Genomic DNA, 14,409 nt, shown 5'->3' with positions numbered 1-14,409 from the left:
GGCTACCCAGGCAATCCCAGCACCCTCAAGCAGCTTAACAAGGACTGTGCCCTTTCCCCTGGAGCGTCACTGCCCTTACTTAGGTGGTTAGGCTATGCCTAACCTTCCGCCCGCGCCCCTATGCCGCCCCCACCACCACCACCACGCGCCACCTCCTCTGGCTCCCGCCGCTCCCGGACCTGTATCTCCAGGTAGCAGGAAATAGGTGCTGAGACGACCCACCCTCTAGGTCCGGGTGTTCAGCAAAGTGCTGAAGGGGCAGTACGCTTGGTCGCGGACAGGCAGCACAGCAGACACCCGTGCAAGGACCCGCGCTTTTCAGTCGAGCCGCCACGGGACCGGACCGGGCCTGGCGTCTGTGTATACAACACGCACGCGCACTGTGCCCAGCATGAGGGTCGCGGCTCTGATCAGGTAATGAGAAGGGGGGCGCCACGTCCCTGTTCCTGGGCAAGGCCAAGTCCTGACTAGGCCATTGTAAAACGCCTCAGAAGCGGCTTCTCAGGGAGCCGCGTGGGCGGGTTGCTGACCCGGCTACCGGAAGAGGCGGGGCGATCTGCTGTTCTCGGCCCTCTGGTCCTGGCAGGCGCCTCCTCTCTGGCGTTCTAGGCAAAGGCGAACTGCGTTGCTGCCAGGGTTCTCGACCCTGGGCGCATGCTCACCACGCCTGTTGGATTTTTAATTGCTCTGAACTTTGAGAGATGCTATTAATTTCATTAACTTGTTTCCATTTTTTGCCCTCTAGTTTCCTTCAATCTTAGAGATCTCTCCCCTAGGCTATCTCTGGCCTGACCCCTCCCAGAAATGCTACCCCAACTCTCACCTCACATCCCACATGCCTAGCTTGGCAGGGATGGCCTTGGGTCCCTAGATGGCTTGAGATTGCTTGGCTCATATGTGTTAAATACCTGCAATGGAACTCAAGCTGCTGACGTATATTCCCCTCCTGGTGGAGTTGTAACTGTGCTAGTTTTATACCAGATGTAATTGATGTCATTGCTTTGGAGCCCAAGTATTTGCCCTACTGATCTGTACTTACAAAAGTAGTTTGAAGTCTACAGTAACTTATTTAGAAGTCCAAGGTACCACAGCCAATAAGCATACCTAGCCCATATGGTGAAATGACAAAGAGACATGCTAGCAATATTACAAAGTTTTTTCCCCCTTCCATTTATTTATTTAATTACTTTACATCTGGATCTCAACCCCCCCCTCCTTCCAGTTCCACCCCCAACACCCCTCATACCATTCTCCCTCTCCTTCCTCCCAGGGAAGGGGAGGCCCCCAATTGGTACCAGTCCGCCTTGGTATCTCAAGTTATGACAGAACTAAGCACATCCTCTCCCACTAGAGAGTGACAAGACAGCCCAGCTAGGGCAAAGTAACCCAGCAGTAGAAAACAGGTTCAGAGACAGTCCCTGCTCTTGTTGTTAGGAGACCCACAGGATGACTAAGCTGCACAATTGTTACATATGTATAGGTGGGGTGTCTAGGTTCAGTCCATGCAAGCTCTTTAATTGGTGGTTCAAACCGATGGGCCCAGGTTAGATAACTCCATAGGTTCTTTTGTTATCTTGACCTCTTGGCTCCCTCCATCCTTTCTCCCACTCTTCCACAGAACTCCCGGAGCTTGGCCCATTGCTTGGCCTTGGGTCTCTGCATCTGTCTCCTATCAGCTGCCAGATGAAACCTCTCAGAAAAACAGTTATGCTAGACTCCTGTCTACAAGCACAGCAGAGTATCATTAATAGTGACAGTGGTCAGACCTCTCCATGGGGTGGGTCTTAGAGACAAAGTTTAAAGCCCTCAAATACATTGGTTCTTGAGATTTAGAGCCCAGAAAAGTGTGAGTTCCATTACATTGCTACAATCCCTTTGTGCTAGCACAATGAAGCATACACAAACATTTTTGTTTAATGACCAAGGTAACTGATGCTAGTTGAAAGTGTTTTTTTTTTTTTTTTTAATTAGAGACTCTTAATAAGCCATATTTCAGTATCTCTGTAGTGACAGGAAATGCCAGTTCTGGTAAATTCCATGCCATTTTAAGGAAATATAATGAAGTACTCAAAGGGGGGATGAGCTTTCAAGGTCAAAGAATCTGAACGATGCTAATGATGTTACTATCTTCTGATAACTCCACAAAGCTGCTAAGTACAGAAGGCAGGTACAGTGTTCCCAGGTACTCATGGGAGAGTGCTTTCAGGACCCTCATGGATACCCAAATCCTTAGTTACCAAGTCTCTGTTTAAAATGATATGTAGACCCTACATCCGCCCTCCCATATGCTTTAAGCTGTCTTTAGATGGCATGATGCGTATAATATATAATGCTACATTAATAGCTGTTATATCGTATCATTTAGTGAATTAACAAGAAAATAGTTAACATGTTCAGTACAGATGTCTGCCCCTGAACCAATCTTGATTTATAAGGGGCTGAACCCATAGATGTGAAATCCACAGCAGGGTTGACAGAAGGGCTGACTGTACTTCGCTGCCTGTGGAGTTGTAAGAAGAGAGGAGAGTCAATAGCATCTTTGTGATTCTTTAACCTTGAAAGCTTCCCCCCCCCTCCCCGAGTACTCCAGTACTCCATGTTCTAGAGAACACAGCTTGGGAAATACTTTGAAACCACACTTAAAGAGTTGACGTATTTAAGTAATGATTCACCCTTAAATCTTTAACATATAAGACTTTGCTTGTTTGTTTCTTGTTTTGAGGAAACATAGTAATAGAATCCAATAGTTATGAAGACGGACCTATGGCATATCTGAAAAGAGGAATCCTGGGCTTTTTAATATATATTCCTTACCCCTTGCATTCTCTTCCTCTGGAGGAATCTGCAGTGAAGTTGTCTAGACAGTGATGGCTAAGGTGTTAAGTATACTAGTGATTGCCTATCGATGTGTGTCAGCATTTGTATTTTCATTGTATAGACTTTAGAAGCAAGTATATCACAGTCTATTACACAATTTTCATTTAGATATTTAATATCATCCTTTGATGGAGATTGGTAGCCAACAGTTTGGTTTCATGTAGTTGGAACAGATTAAAAAAATGTTTATCTGCGTGCATGCATGTATATCTGCACACCACGTGCTTGTGGGAGCCAGAAAAGGGTATTGGATGCCCTGGAACTGGAGTTTTAGATGGTTGTGAGCTGCCGTGCGAGTGCTTGGGATTGAAGCCAAGTCCTCTGGAAGAGGAGCCAATGCTCTTAACCACTGAGACATCTATGTAGCCCCTAGATTTTTTGAATTAAAAACTTCCATCTAAGGAATATATGAAATAAGTGTTTAACTAGGGTATCATTTTGAATAAATTATGTGTACAGCACTTTTCTTTATCTTGCATAAAGCCACTGTCGGAAATATATCTTGTTTAGAACTTCTGTATTGTAAAGGCATGTGATTTCATAAATTCCCAGAAGCAGCAACCTTAGACATTCAGATTCATGTACTCAGTTTTCTTCCTCTTTTTAAATGTGCGTCTTGCTGCACTGCAATTGTGAAACAGTCCTTCATGGAGTCTGAAAAGCAGAGTAATAATGTGCTTGATTTTGATGTCTGTTGATTCTGTGCTTAATGGCGATCAGGAGCCTGACATTCATCCCCTTCTTCCCACTGACGTGTTTTCCAGTGGTGGGAAGGACAGCTGTTACAACATGATGCAGTGCATTGCTGCAGGGCATCACATTGTTGCACTAGCAAATTTAAGACCGGATGAAAACCAAGGTAGGTACATGACTTTTTTGGACCATTGTCTAAACAGTTGCAACTCAACTTCATTATAGCAGGTCAGTAAGAAACAGCCTGATGCCCCATTTGTTCTTAGTTTATGATATTTGGATACTACTATTAGAAAGATGCCAGTAGGTATCTGAAATGTAGTGAAGCATAGAAGGCTTCCCTTTGCACCCTCCAATAGCTTATGAGCCTCTTGAGAGGGAGATGCGGTAACTCAGACTTCGTTGTGAGTGCTGAGTACTTGTCAGCTCGTCAGTGCTGAAGCTCGCTCACAGTTTATCGGCAGGCCAGTGAGTACTGAGCTCATTTGAGTTAGCCGCTTTACTTTGGTGTGTTTGAATAACTTTGAAAGTGATGTACACAGATGGAAACTGGTAGTATTTTACAGGAAGAAAGGGACTGGCTTACAAAGACGTGGAGGTAAGTGTATACTTTAGGATTTTATTCTGGACTCTGGTGATGAGTGAGCTAGGTTTTAGAAGTACGAGTTTTTTGAGAAGGACTGTAGTTCTAACTTAGAATATGAGAAAAGTCTTTGAAGATGGTAGGACTGCTGCAGCTTTTATTGTACAGAAGCAGCCAACCCCCTTACCAAGTGTGCTGTAATGGAGACCCTGTCCATCCTTTGCATCAAGTTGGGTGAATGAATCCTTTCAGGTCTTGATAATTACCAGGTGTAAAAGAGTGTACGTGTGTATGTTCATAGAATGTACAGTGTACATATAAAGTATTTTCCCTCCCTTGGATTTCTTGTGTCTAGCTTTCACCATGAGTTATTAGTTTATTGCATACAAGATCGTTATTGTATAATCTCCCATGTGTTCGTTTTGCTGGCAGAAGAGTAAAATGAAAAGCAAGTATATTGTTTAAATTATACTTACTAATAGAATGGGAACATTTATTAGAATATTGTTATATGAAAAATTCAATGATAAATGCAATTAGAATATTATGAATTAAAAATCAGGGACTATCACCTGATGCTCGGTAATTGGTGTAAAAGAGCATAGATTGTTATGGGCCAGTAGACGGACAGGGTTTAATAATATTGACTTAAAGTCAGCAGCAGGATGTTGGAACTGTTGAATGAGTTACTGAATTTTTTTTTTTTTCTCTTTAAATGCACTGAAAGCAACCTCACTCTCACTGAGGAATGCATGGCTCCACTGACGAGCAAAGCTGTGTGTAATACATTCACAACTTAATCACGCTTTTCACAGTATGGGTTTTCAGAAGGTACTCTGGGAAAGAATTTGCTCCCATCAATGAGAATAGTGTGCAGTTGTCATATCATTGACAGAACCGTCCCTTTAAGCCTGTAGTAGGAGCTTTTGTGGTGTGTTATAGGAAGTGCTTTAGGCCACAGCAGAGCCTTTTGGTTCTGTTTACTCTCACACCAGTCGCCGCTGTGTAGCTTCCACTAGTGAAGTTATATTGTGGTAGGGACTACACGGAGCCCTAATGAAAACATGTCGGCTTTTGAAGCCATTACAATGTTTAGTATTTATACTAATTTTAGGACGTTTCTTCCTATGATGCTAAAGTTTCTTTCAATATATCGATTTGGACAATATCCTTTAGTAAAAATATATTAAGACTTACTCTACCATGGGACGAAGGTAGAGTGAAGTTTTAGGGTGATTTGAGGAGTCTCTGTTTCATGCTGGGGTGAGGAATGGACTTATAGTGATGGTGTGAGTATTGCTTTGTAGGAAGCCAGGCAGCTGTGGGCAAATCTGATGAGCCAAAATGACATAGCTCAGGATGATGCTACTGATTATTGAAGGATATTTACACAGTTATTCATTCCCTTTTATAGAGTGTTTCCATATTTGAAAATATACATGGACATATGTGTCTGTCAAAATTATTTTTCAGTCTATTATTTTGAAACTTAACATAATATATACAGTTTAAGTAGCACTAAATATTACTCTCAGTGTCATTTATCCTGATCTTTCCTGTATGAAATGTAAGTGGTATGCGGATCATTTGAGAGGTCACTCATACACTGTCCTGTTACTGGAGGAACTGAAACTATATTAGTCTATGAAAATTTTCAATAAAGCCATTTCTTCAGAATAATTTACCTATATACTTTAAAACTTATTTGATCTGTAATCTCTTCCCCCATCTTTTAAATATTAATATCTTAGGGGGTTTGTATTTTGGAGAACATACTTTGGAAAATGCATACCATTTTATTCTATGACTATAATATAGTTCTTAATCTATTACAAATAATGCTGTAATGAATGCTTTACTCATAATGCTATGTGTGGAACTTGAAGACAGTTGGTAATTGTATCATTGATTAGATTCAGTCATCATGTTTCCAAACATATTTGCAACTGTTCTACAAACGTTAAATTTACATGCATCTGCTTTCTTGATGTATTGATTTAAAACATACCAAATATATCTAACTTTTTCTGCTAAATATGTATCCCTTAGTAAGCAGATATTTATTTTAAAATTTTTATTGAAAGTCTAGATGGCACTGGATGTGTGGTTCATGCCTGTGATCCCAGCACTCGGAAAGGCAGAGGCAGGCAAATCTCTGTTGAGTTCAAGGCCAGCCTGGTCTACAAAGCAAGCCTAGGACACCCTGACTTGAAAAACAAACAAAAAACCCAAAAAGTCTAGATGACTTTGAGTAACCTGAGTGAAAATTAATAATTTATTGGATGCATTACTCTTATCTTTGAATATATATAATTTTTAAAATATAAATGTAATTCTGTAGATAACTATAAGCACAGATGACTAGTGTGAATTAAATTTAGCAATGGAAAAATGGGCAATGCTTACATATTATTGCACCAATCAATGCAGGAAGATATGGGACGTTTTTAAACTTAGTGTTGACTATTCTTCAAGTAGTAAAAGCTCCTTCTTAAAGTCTGTTTGTTCTACTCTGTCTTACTAATCATTTCTACTTTAACTATTACAGTGGAGTCAGATGAACTGGATAGCTACATGTATCAGACAGTGGGTCACCATGCCATTGACCTGTATGCTGAAGCAATGGCTCTGCCCCTGTACCGCAGAACCATCAAAGGAAGGAGCTTAGAAACAGGAAGGATGTATACCAAATGTGATGGTGATGAGGTTGAAGATCTCTATGAACTATTGAAACTCATTAAGGTATGTAGAGTAACTTTTTATCCTTTTGAACTTTGTAACTTTTATTTATTGAGTTATTCAATATTAAATAATTTGCAATTGTTCATAGCCCAGCTATTCTTTGAAAGAATATTTTATTTTATTTATTTTTTGAAATAATTATTTTATTTTGGGGGATAGAATGTAACAAAAAACTTGTTAGTATGCCTTTATATTAGATTATGTAAAAAGAAGACTTTGGGTATAGATTTGCATGTAGGCTTGTCATGTGATTTTTTTCAGTTTTTTTAAATTTTATTTTATTTTATGTGTGTTTTGTCTGCATGTATGTTCATATATGTACCTGGCACCTACAGAAGCCAGGAAAGGGAATTAGATTCCTTTGAACTAGAGTTAAAAATGGCTGTAAACCAGCATGTGGGTGCCAAGTACCAGTGCACGTAACTGCCTAGCCATTTCTCCAGCTCCCTTGTCAAATGATATTTCTCTTTCTTCAGGGTATTAGAAAAATAACACTCACTCTTCTTTAACAAATTTGTTTGGAATCCCTACTGAACAAATTGATGAGTCCTTAGATTACCTTTTTTTGTTGTTTTGTTTTGTTTTGTTTTTCGAGACGTGGTTTCTCTGTGTAGCCTTGGCTATCCTATACTTACTTTGTAGACCAGGCTGGCCTCGAACTCACAGCGATCTGCAGGCCTCTGCCTCCCGAGTGCTGGGATTAAAGGTGTGCGCACCATGCCCAGACCATTTACACTTTGTATCACAAGAGTAAGACAAGGAACAGATAAAGAACATGGCTAATGTTGAAGAGTGCCATAAGAAGGAGTGTAGGGATGTCAAGGTGATAGCACCTGATCGCAGGAGCCAGCCAAAGAATGTACTGCATGTGATGGTTAGTGATGGTCAGTGAGCTCTCTCAGATATGGTTATGGTTGGCAGACTGGACACCAGAAGGAAGGAAGTCAGATGCTGAGCTCTGAATAAATCTGCCAGACTTATGAATTAAATATGCCACTGGATGTATTACTTTGTTGTCCATCATTCATTCATGAATAGTTTCAGCACACAAAATTTTGGGGAGAAACGTGGGCTCATCTGTCTAGTAGAAACTACCCTTAGTAAATGTTAATGGAGATTATATTGAACAATCATTCTCTCATTCTCATTAATAATCAACTACTTCATATTCAGCTACTTTGGTATTCATCCCTAAATACAAGTGTTTATTCAGCAGCTACACAGAGTTCATATAAGGCATACTGATAGGGAACTTGTCAGGGTGTACTGAATATCTTAGTATTTTTACAGGGGAAAGAAAGAAAATGTTCTGTCCTTTCCTGTACCATTGCATTTCTTTACTCCTTAGGGAAGGTGAACCTGCGCCCAAGTTTTGTAGTGAACGTTTCCTAATCTCAAATAATTGATATTAATCAAAGCTTTATACTGCTTAATAATTTTGAATAAGAAAAGATACCTAAGTATGTTTTAAGTCACTTGATTAAAACAGTTTCTATTTTGTATGTCAGAGCATTTTTTTTTTTCTTAAAAAGAAGCACAGGGAGCTATTGTTTTGTACCTTGCTATTCAGTCCCAGAGCATACAAAGTGAATGCTTTGCGGAAGCTGTCGTTGGAAGCCCTGTGTTCCCTCTAACTACTGTGTCTTCCTAAGAAGGGGGGAGGGAGAGACTTTTGCGCCCAGTGGTTGTCTCTCAGGAAAGGTGCAGTGAACAGTGCACACTTGAAGATGCAGAAACTAAATACAGATGTTGTGTTTTCACATTTATTCTTCAGAATACAGTGAAACTGAATATTAACATTTCAATATAAATCAATATTACAAAATGGTGGGATTTGCACTAGAAATAATTGGATTGCTTAAAAATCACAAACGTGGTAACTTTGGAGAAACCCTGTGATAATAACAGCCATCCAGGCATGGGGACGATAATAAATTACTAATCAGTTTAATTAAAAGTGAGCAGATTAGTAGTAATTAAGAAGAAATCCCCTTTCTCTCTGTGCTGTCTTTGGAGAAATGGATGCTTTGCCATTATCTTCATAGTAACCGTCAATTATGACATAAATTAATGCTAATGTTAAATCTTGACAACTTCTGCTTTGGAATTTCATACATGATAATTATAACTATAGTTGAAAGAGATGTTATCAAGTTGTCTGGGACTAAATAGTTCCTTCTTTTCCTGTGTAAAAATATTAATTTTACTATAGGATATTTTAAAGACATCAATATCAGAAATATATTACTTTTATGAAAGAAGCTGTATAGCTAGGCTTTTAGAGTTAAATCCATTTGTGAAACCCCAGTACAAGGATTCTAATGAGTAACTGAGTAATTACGGACAAAAAAGTAACTGAGAAACGCTATAATTTTCCAAGTTTGTCTTAACTTGCTCTAAGCAAAAAAAGAAAAAAAAAATTTAAAAAAATTAAATTAAATTTAAAAACCCCAAAACAAAACACACAAAAAACAAAAACAAACAAACAAAAAATGTATTTTAATCTTTTGAGTGCTAATACAGTAGTGGAAGCCCCTGTACTTAATTTTGTTTTCATTGTTTATTCCTAACACATTATACTTTTGTAAGTTTTACATATGTCGTCCCATTATCCCCAATTCAGTGGACTCTTTAAGAAACTTCTTGATGGCAGTCCTTTCAAATTCTTATACTTTATATTTTGCCCCACATGTTTTACTGATCACTAACAAATGCTTTTCCTGTAACTCTTCCATAATTAGTTAGTGACAGAAAATCTCTTTGAAAGCTTGTCTCTTCTTACAACCTCATAGTCTAAATGAAAACCATTGACTACAGGGTGTTCCTCTACCTGTAGTGACTGGATTAGAAATGACTTAGTCGTAACAGAACAGAGCCAATGGTGGTTGGTAGAAAGTGAGCTCCTCTACTTGCCAGGAGAAATGTATGACTATAAGACACAGACATTTAATAACCCTTTCCCTTTTATTTATTTATTTATTTATTTAGAAAGGGAAATACTTAATGTCAAATTTGGCAGAAAAAAAAAAAAAGCAGAGCCAGTAGACGTAGAGTGTAAGGATGGTTCTGGGAGTTCTCTTTCATTATTTGTTTGATAATTTGCTCTTTTTGATTTTTCTTCATACTCCCTTTACCCACTTAATGCCTGGTCAGAAATTACACCTTGTCGACTGAATCTTTATCTAACTTGTATTTTCTCAAATATATTTCATATCTGTGTCATTTGTAAAGACAAGATGTACCTTGGTGGACCAGAATGGGCATGACCTCCTATTCCTATCTCTTTGGGGTGTGTGTGTGTGTGTGTGTGTGTGTGTGTCTGTGTGTCTGTGTGTCTGTGTGTGTATCTGTGTTTGTCTCTGTGTGTCTGTATCTGTTTCTGCTGCATGTGCATGCAGGCTTGCATGTGTAACGCAGAGGTTGATCTTAGGTGTCTTCTTCAATGGCTTCTTTACCTTATTTCTGACACAGAATCTCTGACTTGGCCCAGAGCTCACTCACTAGACAAAATATAGAGTCCCTGGCTAGCGAGCTCCAATAATCTTCCTTTTCTACATCCCCAGCACGGAGAGTAGTGCTGCTGTAGCTGGCTGTTTACCTACACTCTGGACATCTGAACTCAGGCAGAACTTGAATCCTCATTGTCATCATGAAGCACTATACCTGCTCGCCATGCCCCAAGCTCCTCCTGTCTTTTTTTTTTTTTTTTTTAAGTTTCAAATTTTTTGTTCTTTTTTTTTTTTTTAAGATTTATTTATTATGTATACAGTGGGCCACCTGCATGTGTGCCTGCCTGCCAGAAGAGGGCACCAGACCTCTTTATAGATGGTTGTGAATCACCATACAGTTGCTGGGAATTGAACTCAGAACCTCTGGAAAAGCAGACAGTACTCTTAACCTCTGAGACATCTCTCCAGCCCTCCTCCTGTCTCTTGGTTGTAGTCTAGGTGAGAATGCTTCTGTAATCCAGTTTGTGTTGATTTTTTAAAAAATAGTGTGTCTCCAGGAGTGAAGAATGTTATTTGATATTTTTTCATATAGATGATTTTCTATTTTTATATTAGCTTCACCCTCTCTACAAGTTCTTAAAGCATAAGTAAGGGATTTTTAACACTTTCTGTTGCTCCCTAAAAGATTACTATTTTTGGGGTCTCTTTTGTGTTGTGTAAGAATAAGAAAGAAAAGCTGACTGTGAATATCTTGGTTTTAGATTTCCCAGACTCATGTGAACTGGAATTAAAGATAATGTGGCCTCACCTGGCTCCTTAGTCTTGTTCTCTTCCAGGCAACAGCAGAGAAGAAACAGAATCCTCTGTTGGCTCATCAGTTGTCATTATTTCATCTGTTTTCTGATTCAAGTAAGAAGTTGAGATATTCTAGCTCTGATAGCTCCATTTTGTTCTTATGAGACATTGTAACTTTGTTTCATTTTAATAGAATTTCAGGATCCGGAAACCTATGTTTGCTTATCCTAATGGATTATATTTAACATGCTTCTGTAACTTGAACTTTGAGTTTCTGTTTCCCTTTTTGAACCATTGACACTCTTGTTATTTCTTTTCTCATAGGCATCTCAACTCGATACTACCTTCAGTTCTTTAGTGTGCACTATAATTTAAACATGCTAATTAATGAATAGCTGCTTTGTATTCCCAAAATGGGATAGTTACGTTTAAAGAAGTCTAACAAATAAATACTGTTTTTTCTTTTATTTTGTAAAGTACAATACAAAACTCAAATACCTTCAGGTTTGCTTTTAGAGAATGTTACCTGTTGTGTTATATTCTCTGAGAATTTATTTATTATCAGGGAAAGAACTTCCATTTTATTTTTTATACAAAATATATTTTTCATAAATATATTTTGATTACTGTTCTCCTTCTCTAACTCCCGAGATCCTCTCCACCTCCCCTTCCACACAAAGCCACACCTTCTCTGTCTCTTCTTAGAAAACAAACAGGAATCTGAAGAAAAGTAATGGAATAAAATAAGACAAAACAAAAACAAACTAACTAGAATAGGACAAAACAAAAGAAGAATAAGAGCCAAAGAAAAAACATGAGAGACACATAGACAGAGAGACACACATGCTAGCACACACAGGAATCCCATAAAAACACAAAACTGGAAACCATAATATATACAAAAAGGATCTGTAAAGAAAAAGGAAAAGAACTATAAAAAATGCCATTTGCCATCGAGTTAGTTTTTGTTGGACATCTACTGTTGAGCATGGGGCCTGCTGTTAGAAGTGGTCCCCCAGAGGGACTGCTGGAGAGAGCTGTTGTTTCATTTATGAGTGTTTTTTTTTTTTTTTTTTTTAAATTGGAGATGGCTTCTGGGTTAGGGATGAAGATGTACATGTGTCTAATTCTTCTCTCAGCACTGGGACTCCATCTGGCACAGGTGCTGTGTATGCTGCCACAGTTCTGTGAGTTCATATATGGGTCTGTCTTGCTGTGTTTAGAAGGCTTTGTTGGTTTCCTTGGCATCCTCTGTCCCCTCCCTCCCCTCTGACTCTTATGATCCCAATCCTTACAGCAAGGTTTCCGGATCCCTGAGTGAAGGGATTTGATGGAGACCTTGCATTTAGTATGACTGAATGTTCCAATGTCTTTCACTCTCTGCACACCATATATCCGGGGGTATCTAATTAGTTCTCATCCATCTACTGTAGGAGGAAGCTTTTCTTTTTTAAAAAATTTTAATGAATTATTTTATTCTATATGCGTTGGTGTTTTGCCAACATGCATGTCTGTGTGAGGGTATCAGATCTCCTGGAAGTTGAGTCAAAGAGAGCTATGCACTGCTGTGTTTATGCTGGGAGTTGAACACCAGTCCTCTGGAAGAGCAGCCAGTGTTCTCTCTACTGAACCATCTCTTCAACCCTGAGGAGGAAGTTTTTCGGATGGTAGTTGACACGAGACTGAGCTGTGAATACATTAGAATGTCATTAGTAGTCAGTTTATGGCTACATTCCTCAAGCAGAACAGCAGTCTTTCTTTTTTGTTTGTTTGTTTGTTTTTGTTTTGTTTTGTTTTGTTTCCCTAGGCCCCTGACCTATGTCATCTCAGGTTCTTGGCATCTTGAACAGTATTGAAATGGGATCAATTTTATGGAGTGAGTCTTAAATCCAATCAGATATCTGTTGGTTACTCCCACCAGCTTTGTGTCACTGTTGTACTAGCATATCTTACAGGCAGGTCATTGTAGATGAAGGGTTTGTTTTTACATTGGTGTATGCCTTTCTCCTTTTGTAGCATGCAGAGTGCCTCCAAGTACCATGACCACTAATCCATAGGGGTAAAATTCTAGGTAGCCACCAACTTGACTTCTTCATGTTCAATGAGTTGTTTAGTTCTTGTCTTTAATAGTAGGGCCTTAGTTTACTTAGTTTATTGAGATTAACTAATGGTTTGACAGCACCTTGGGTTTTTTGAGGGTTCCTATGGGCACTTTTGACCAACAATTTAATTAGCTGTAACCCATTCCCAGCACTGGAAGCTTTCATTTAGTAATGAGCAATGTTCAGTTGTTGCTTTGTCTTTCCTGTTTAGTCACTTTTAAATAAAATATAATTTACTGAAAATACTGTAAATGTTAATTTAGCAACAAGTAAAAATATGGGACTTAATTAGATAACCAAAGACAGTGTTTTGTTTTGTCTTGTTCTTTTTATTGTTGTTGTTTCCTGTTTCTCTTTCTAACCTCTGTTGACTATTCAATCAGGACTCTTACAGTGAGAGGTTATTGGTTCAGTTCTCCTAGAAAAGGTTCTAGTCATCATAAGTAGCTTAAAGGGGAAAAGCACGCCTAGACCAGCCATTTCTGCAATAAGAGGTAGAGAAATGATCATTGAATTCTGTTATTGTTTGTCACGCATAATGAAATGATGGATCTTCAATTTAAATTAGGTTCTTGCCGGCAGAAGGCTATGAAAGGGCACACAGAGCAGCAGGTTTCCAGAATTTAATAGGTTCCAGATATGGACAACTTTGAGAACCATGCTAGGTGATTCTTTCTTGACTCTTTCTCTGATTTTATGGCCTCTTTCCCCACTGCTCTTTCATCCCTTCTTCCATTATCTTCCCTTCTTTCTTCTGTATGTATTTAAAGCATTAATCATTGGCTTCAAGCTTTGAATGTGCCATCTGAGATTTTCATAATTAGTTATTCATGACTTCCTGTAAACATGGCGAACTTAGCAAGTTCAAAACATACAGAATTTCTGTAAAAGCTTTTTAGTTTTTTTTTTTTTTATTTCCTTCTTTGTAAAACGTACCCACCATTCAAGTTCAAACCCAAGTCTCACTACCACACTTGAATATTTTCTAAGTTCTCCCTTTCCCTCAGCTACTACCATTAGATCTCTACAGCCTGTTGCCAAGACCCAAAGTATAAATCTGACCCTTTGACTTTATTCTTCTCATAGGTGCTTATCCATCCGTATTATGCAGCAGTCTCATAAGGTGTCACCCACCTGTGTTCCATCCAGCTCTTTTAATACGCTGTTG

The 14,409-nt window shown here is 38.8% G+C and overlaps 1 protein-coding gene across 1 annotated transcript in view; it reads left to right on the top strand.

The window, feature by feature from the left end:
- Nucleotides 1–301: 301 nt before the first annotated feature.
- The window catches only part of Dph6 (diphthamine biosynthesis 6), a 117,724-nt gene continuing 103,616 nt past the window's right edge, over nt 302–14,409 (top strand). The window contains exons 1-3 of the mRNA XM_051144348.1: nt 302–414; nt 3,642–3,736; nt 6,702–6,895. Of these exons, the coding sequence (XP_051000305.1) occupies nt 392–414; nt 3,642–3,736; nt 6,702–6,895 (312 nt within the window). The 5' untranslated portion in view covers nt 302–391. The remainder of the gene's footprint in view (nt 415–3,641; nt 3,737–6,701; nt 6,896–14,409) is intronic.

The sequence above is a fragment of the Acomys russatus genome, chromosome 4, assembly GCF_903995435.1.
Source record: "Acomys russatus chromosome 4, mAcoRus1.1, whole genome shotgun sequence".
In the NCBI taxonomy this organism is placed as follows: Eukaryota; Metazoa; Chordata; class Mammalia; order Rodentia; family Muridae; genus Acomys; species Acomys russatus.
This window is presented reverse-complemented; position numbering and strand designations above follow the sequence as displayed.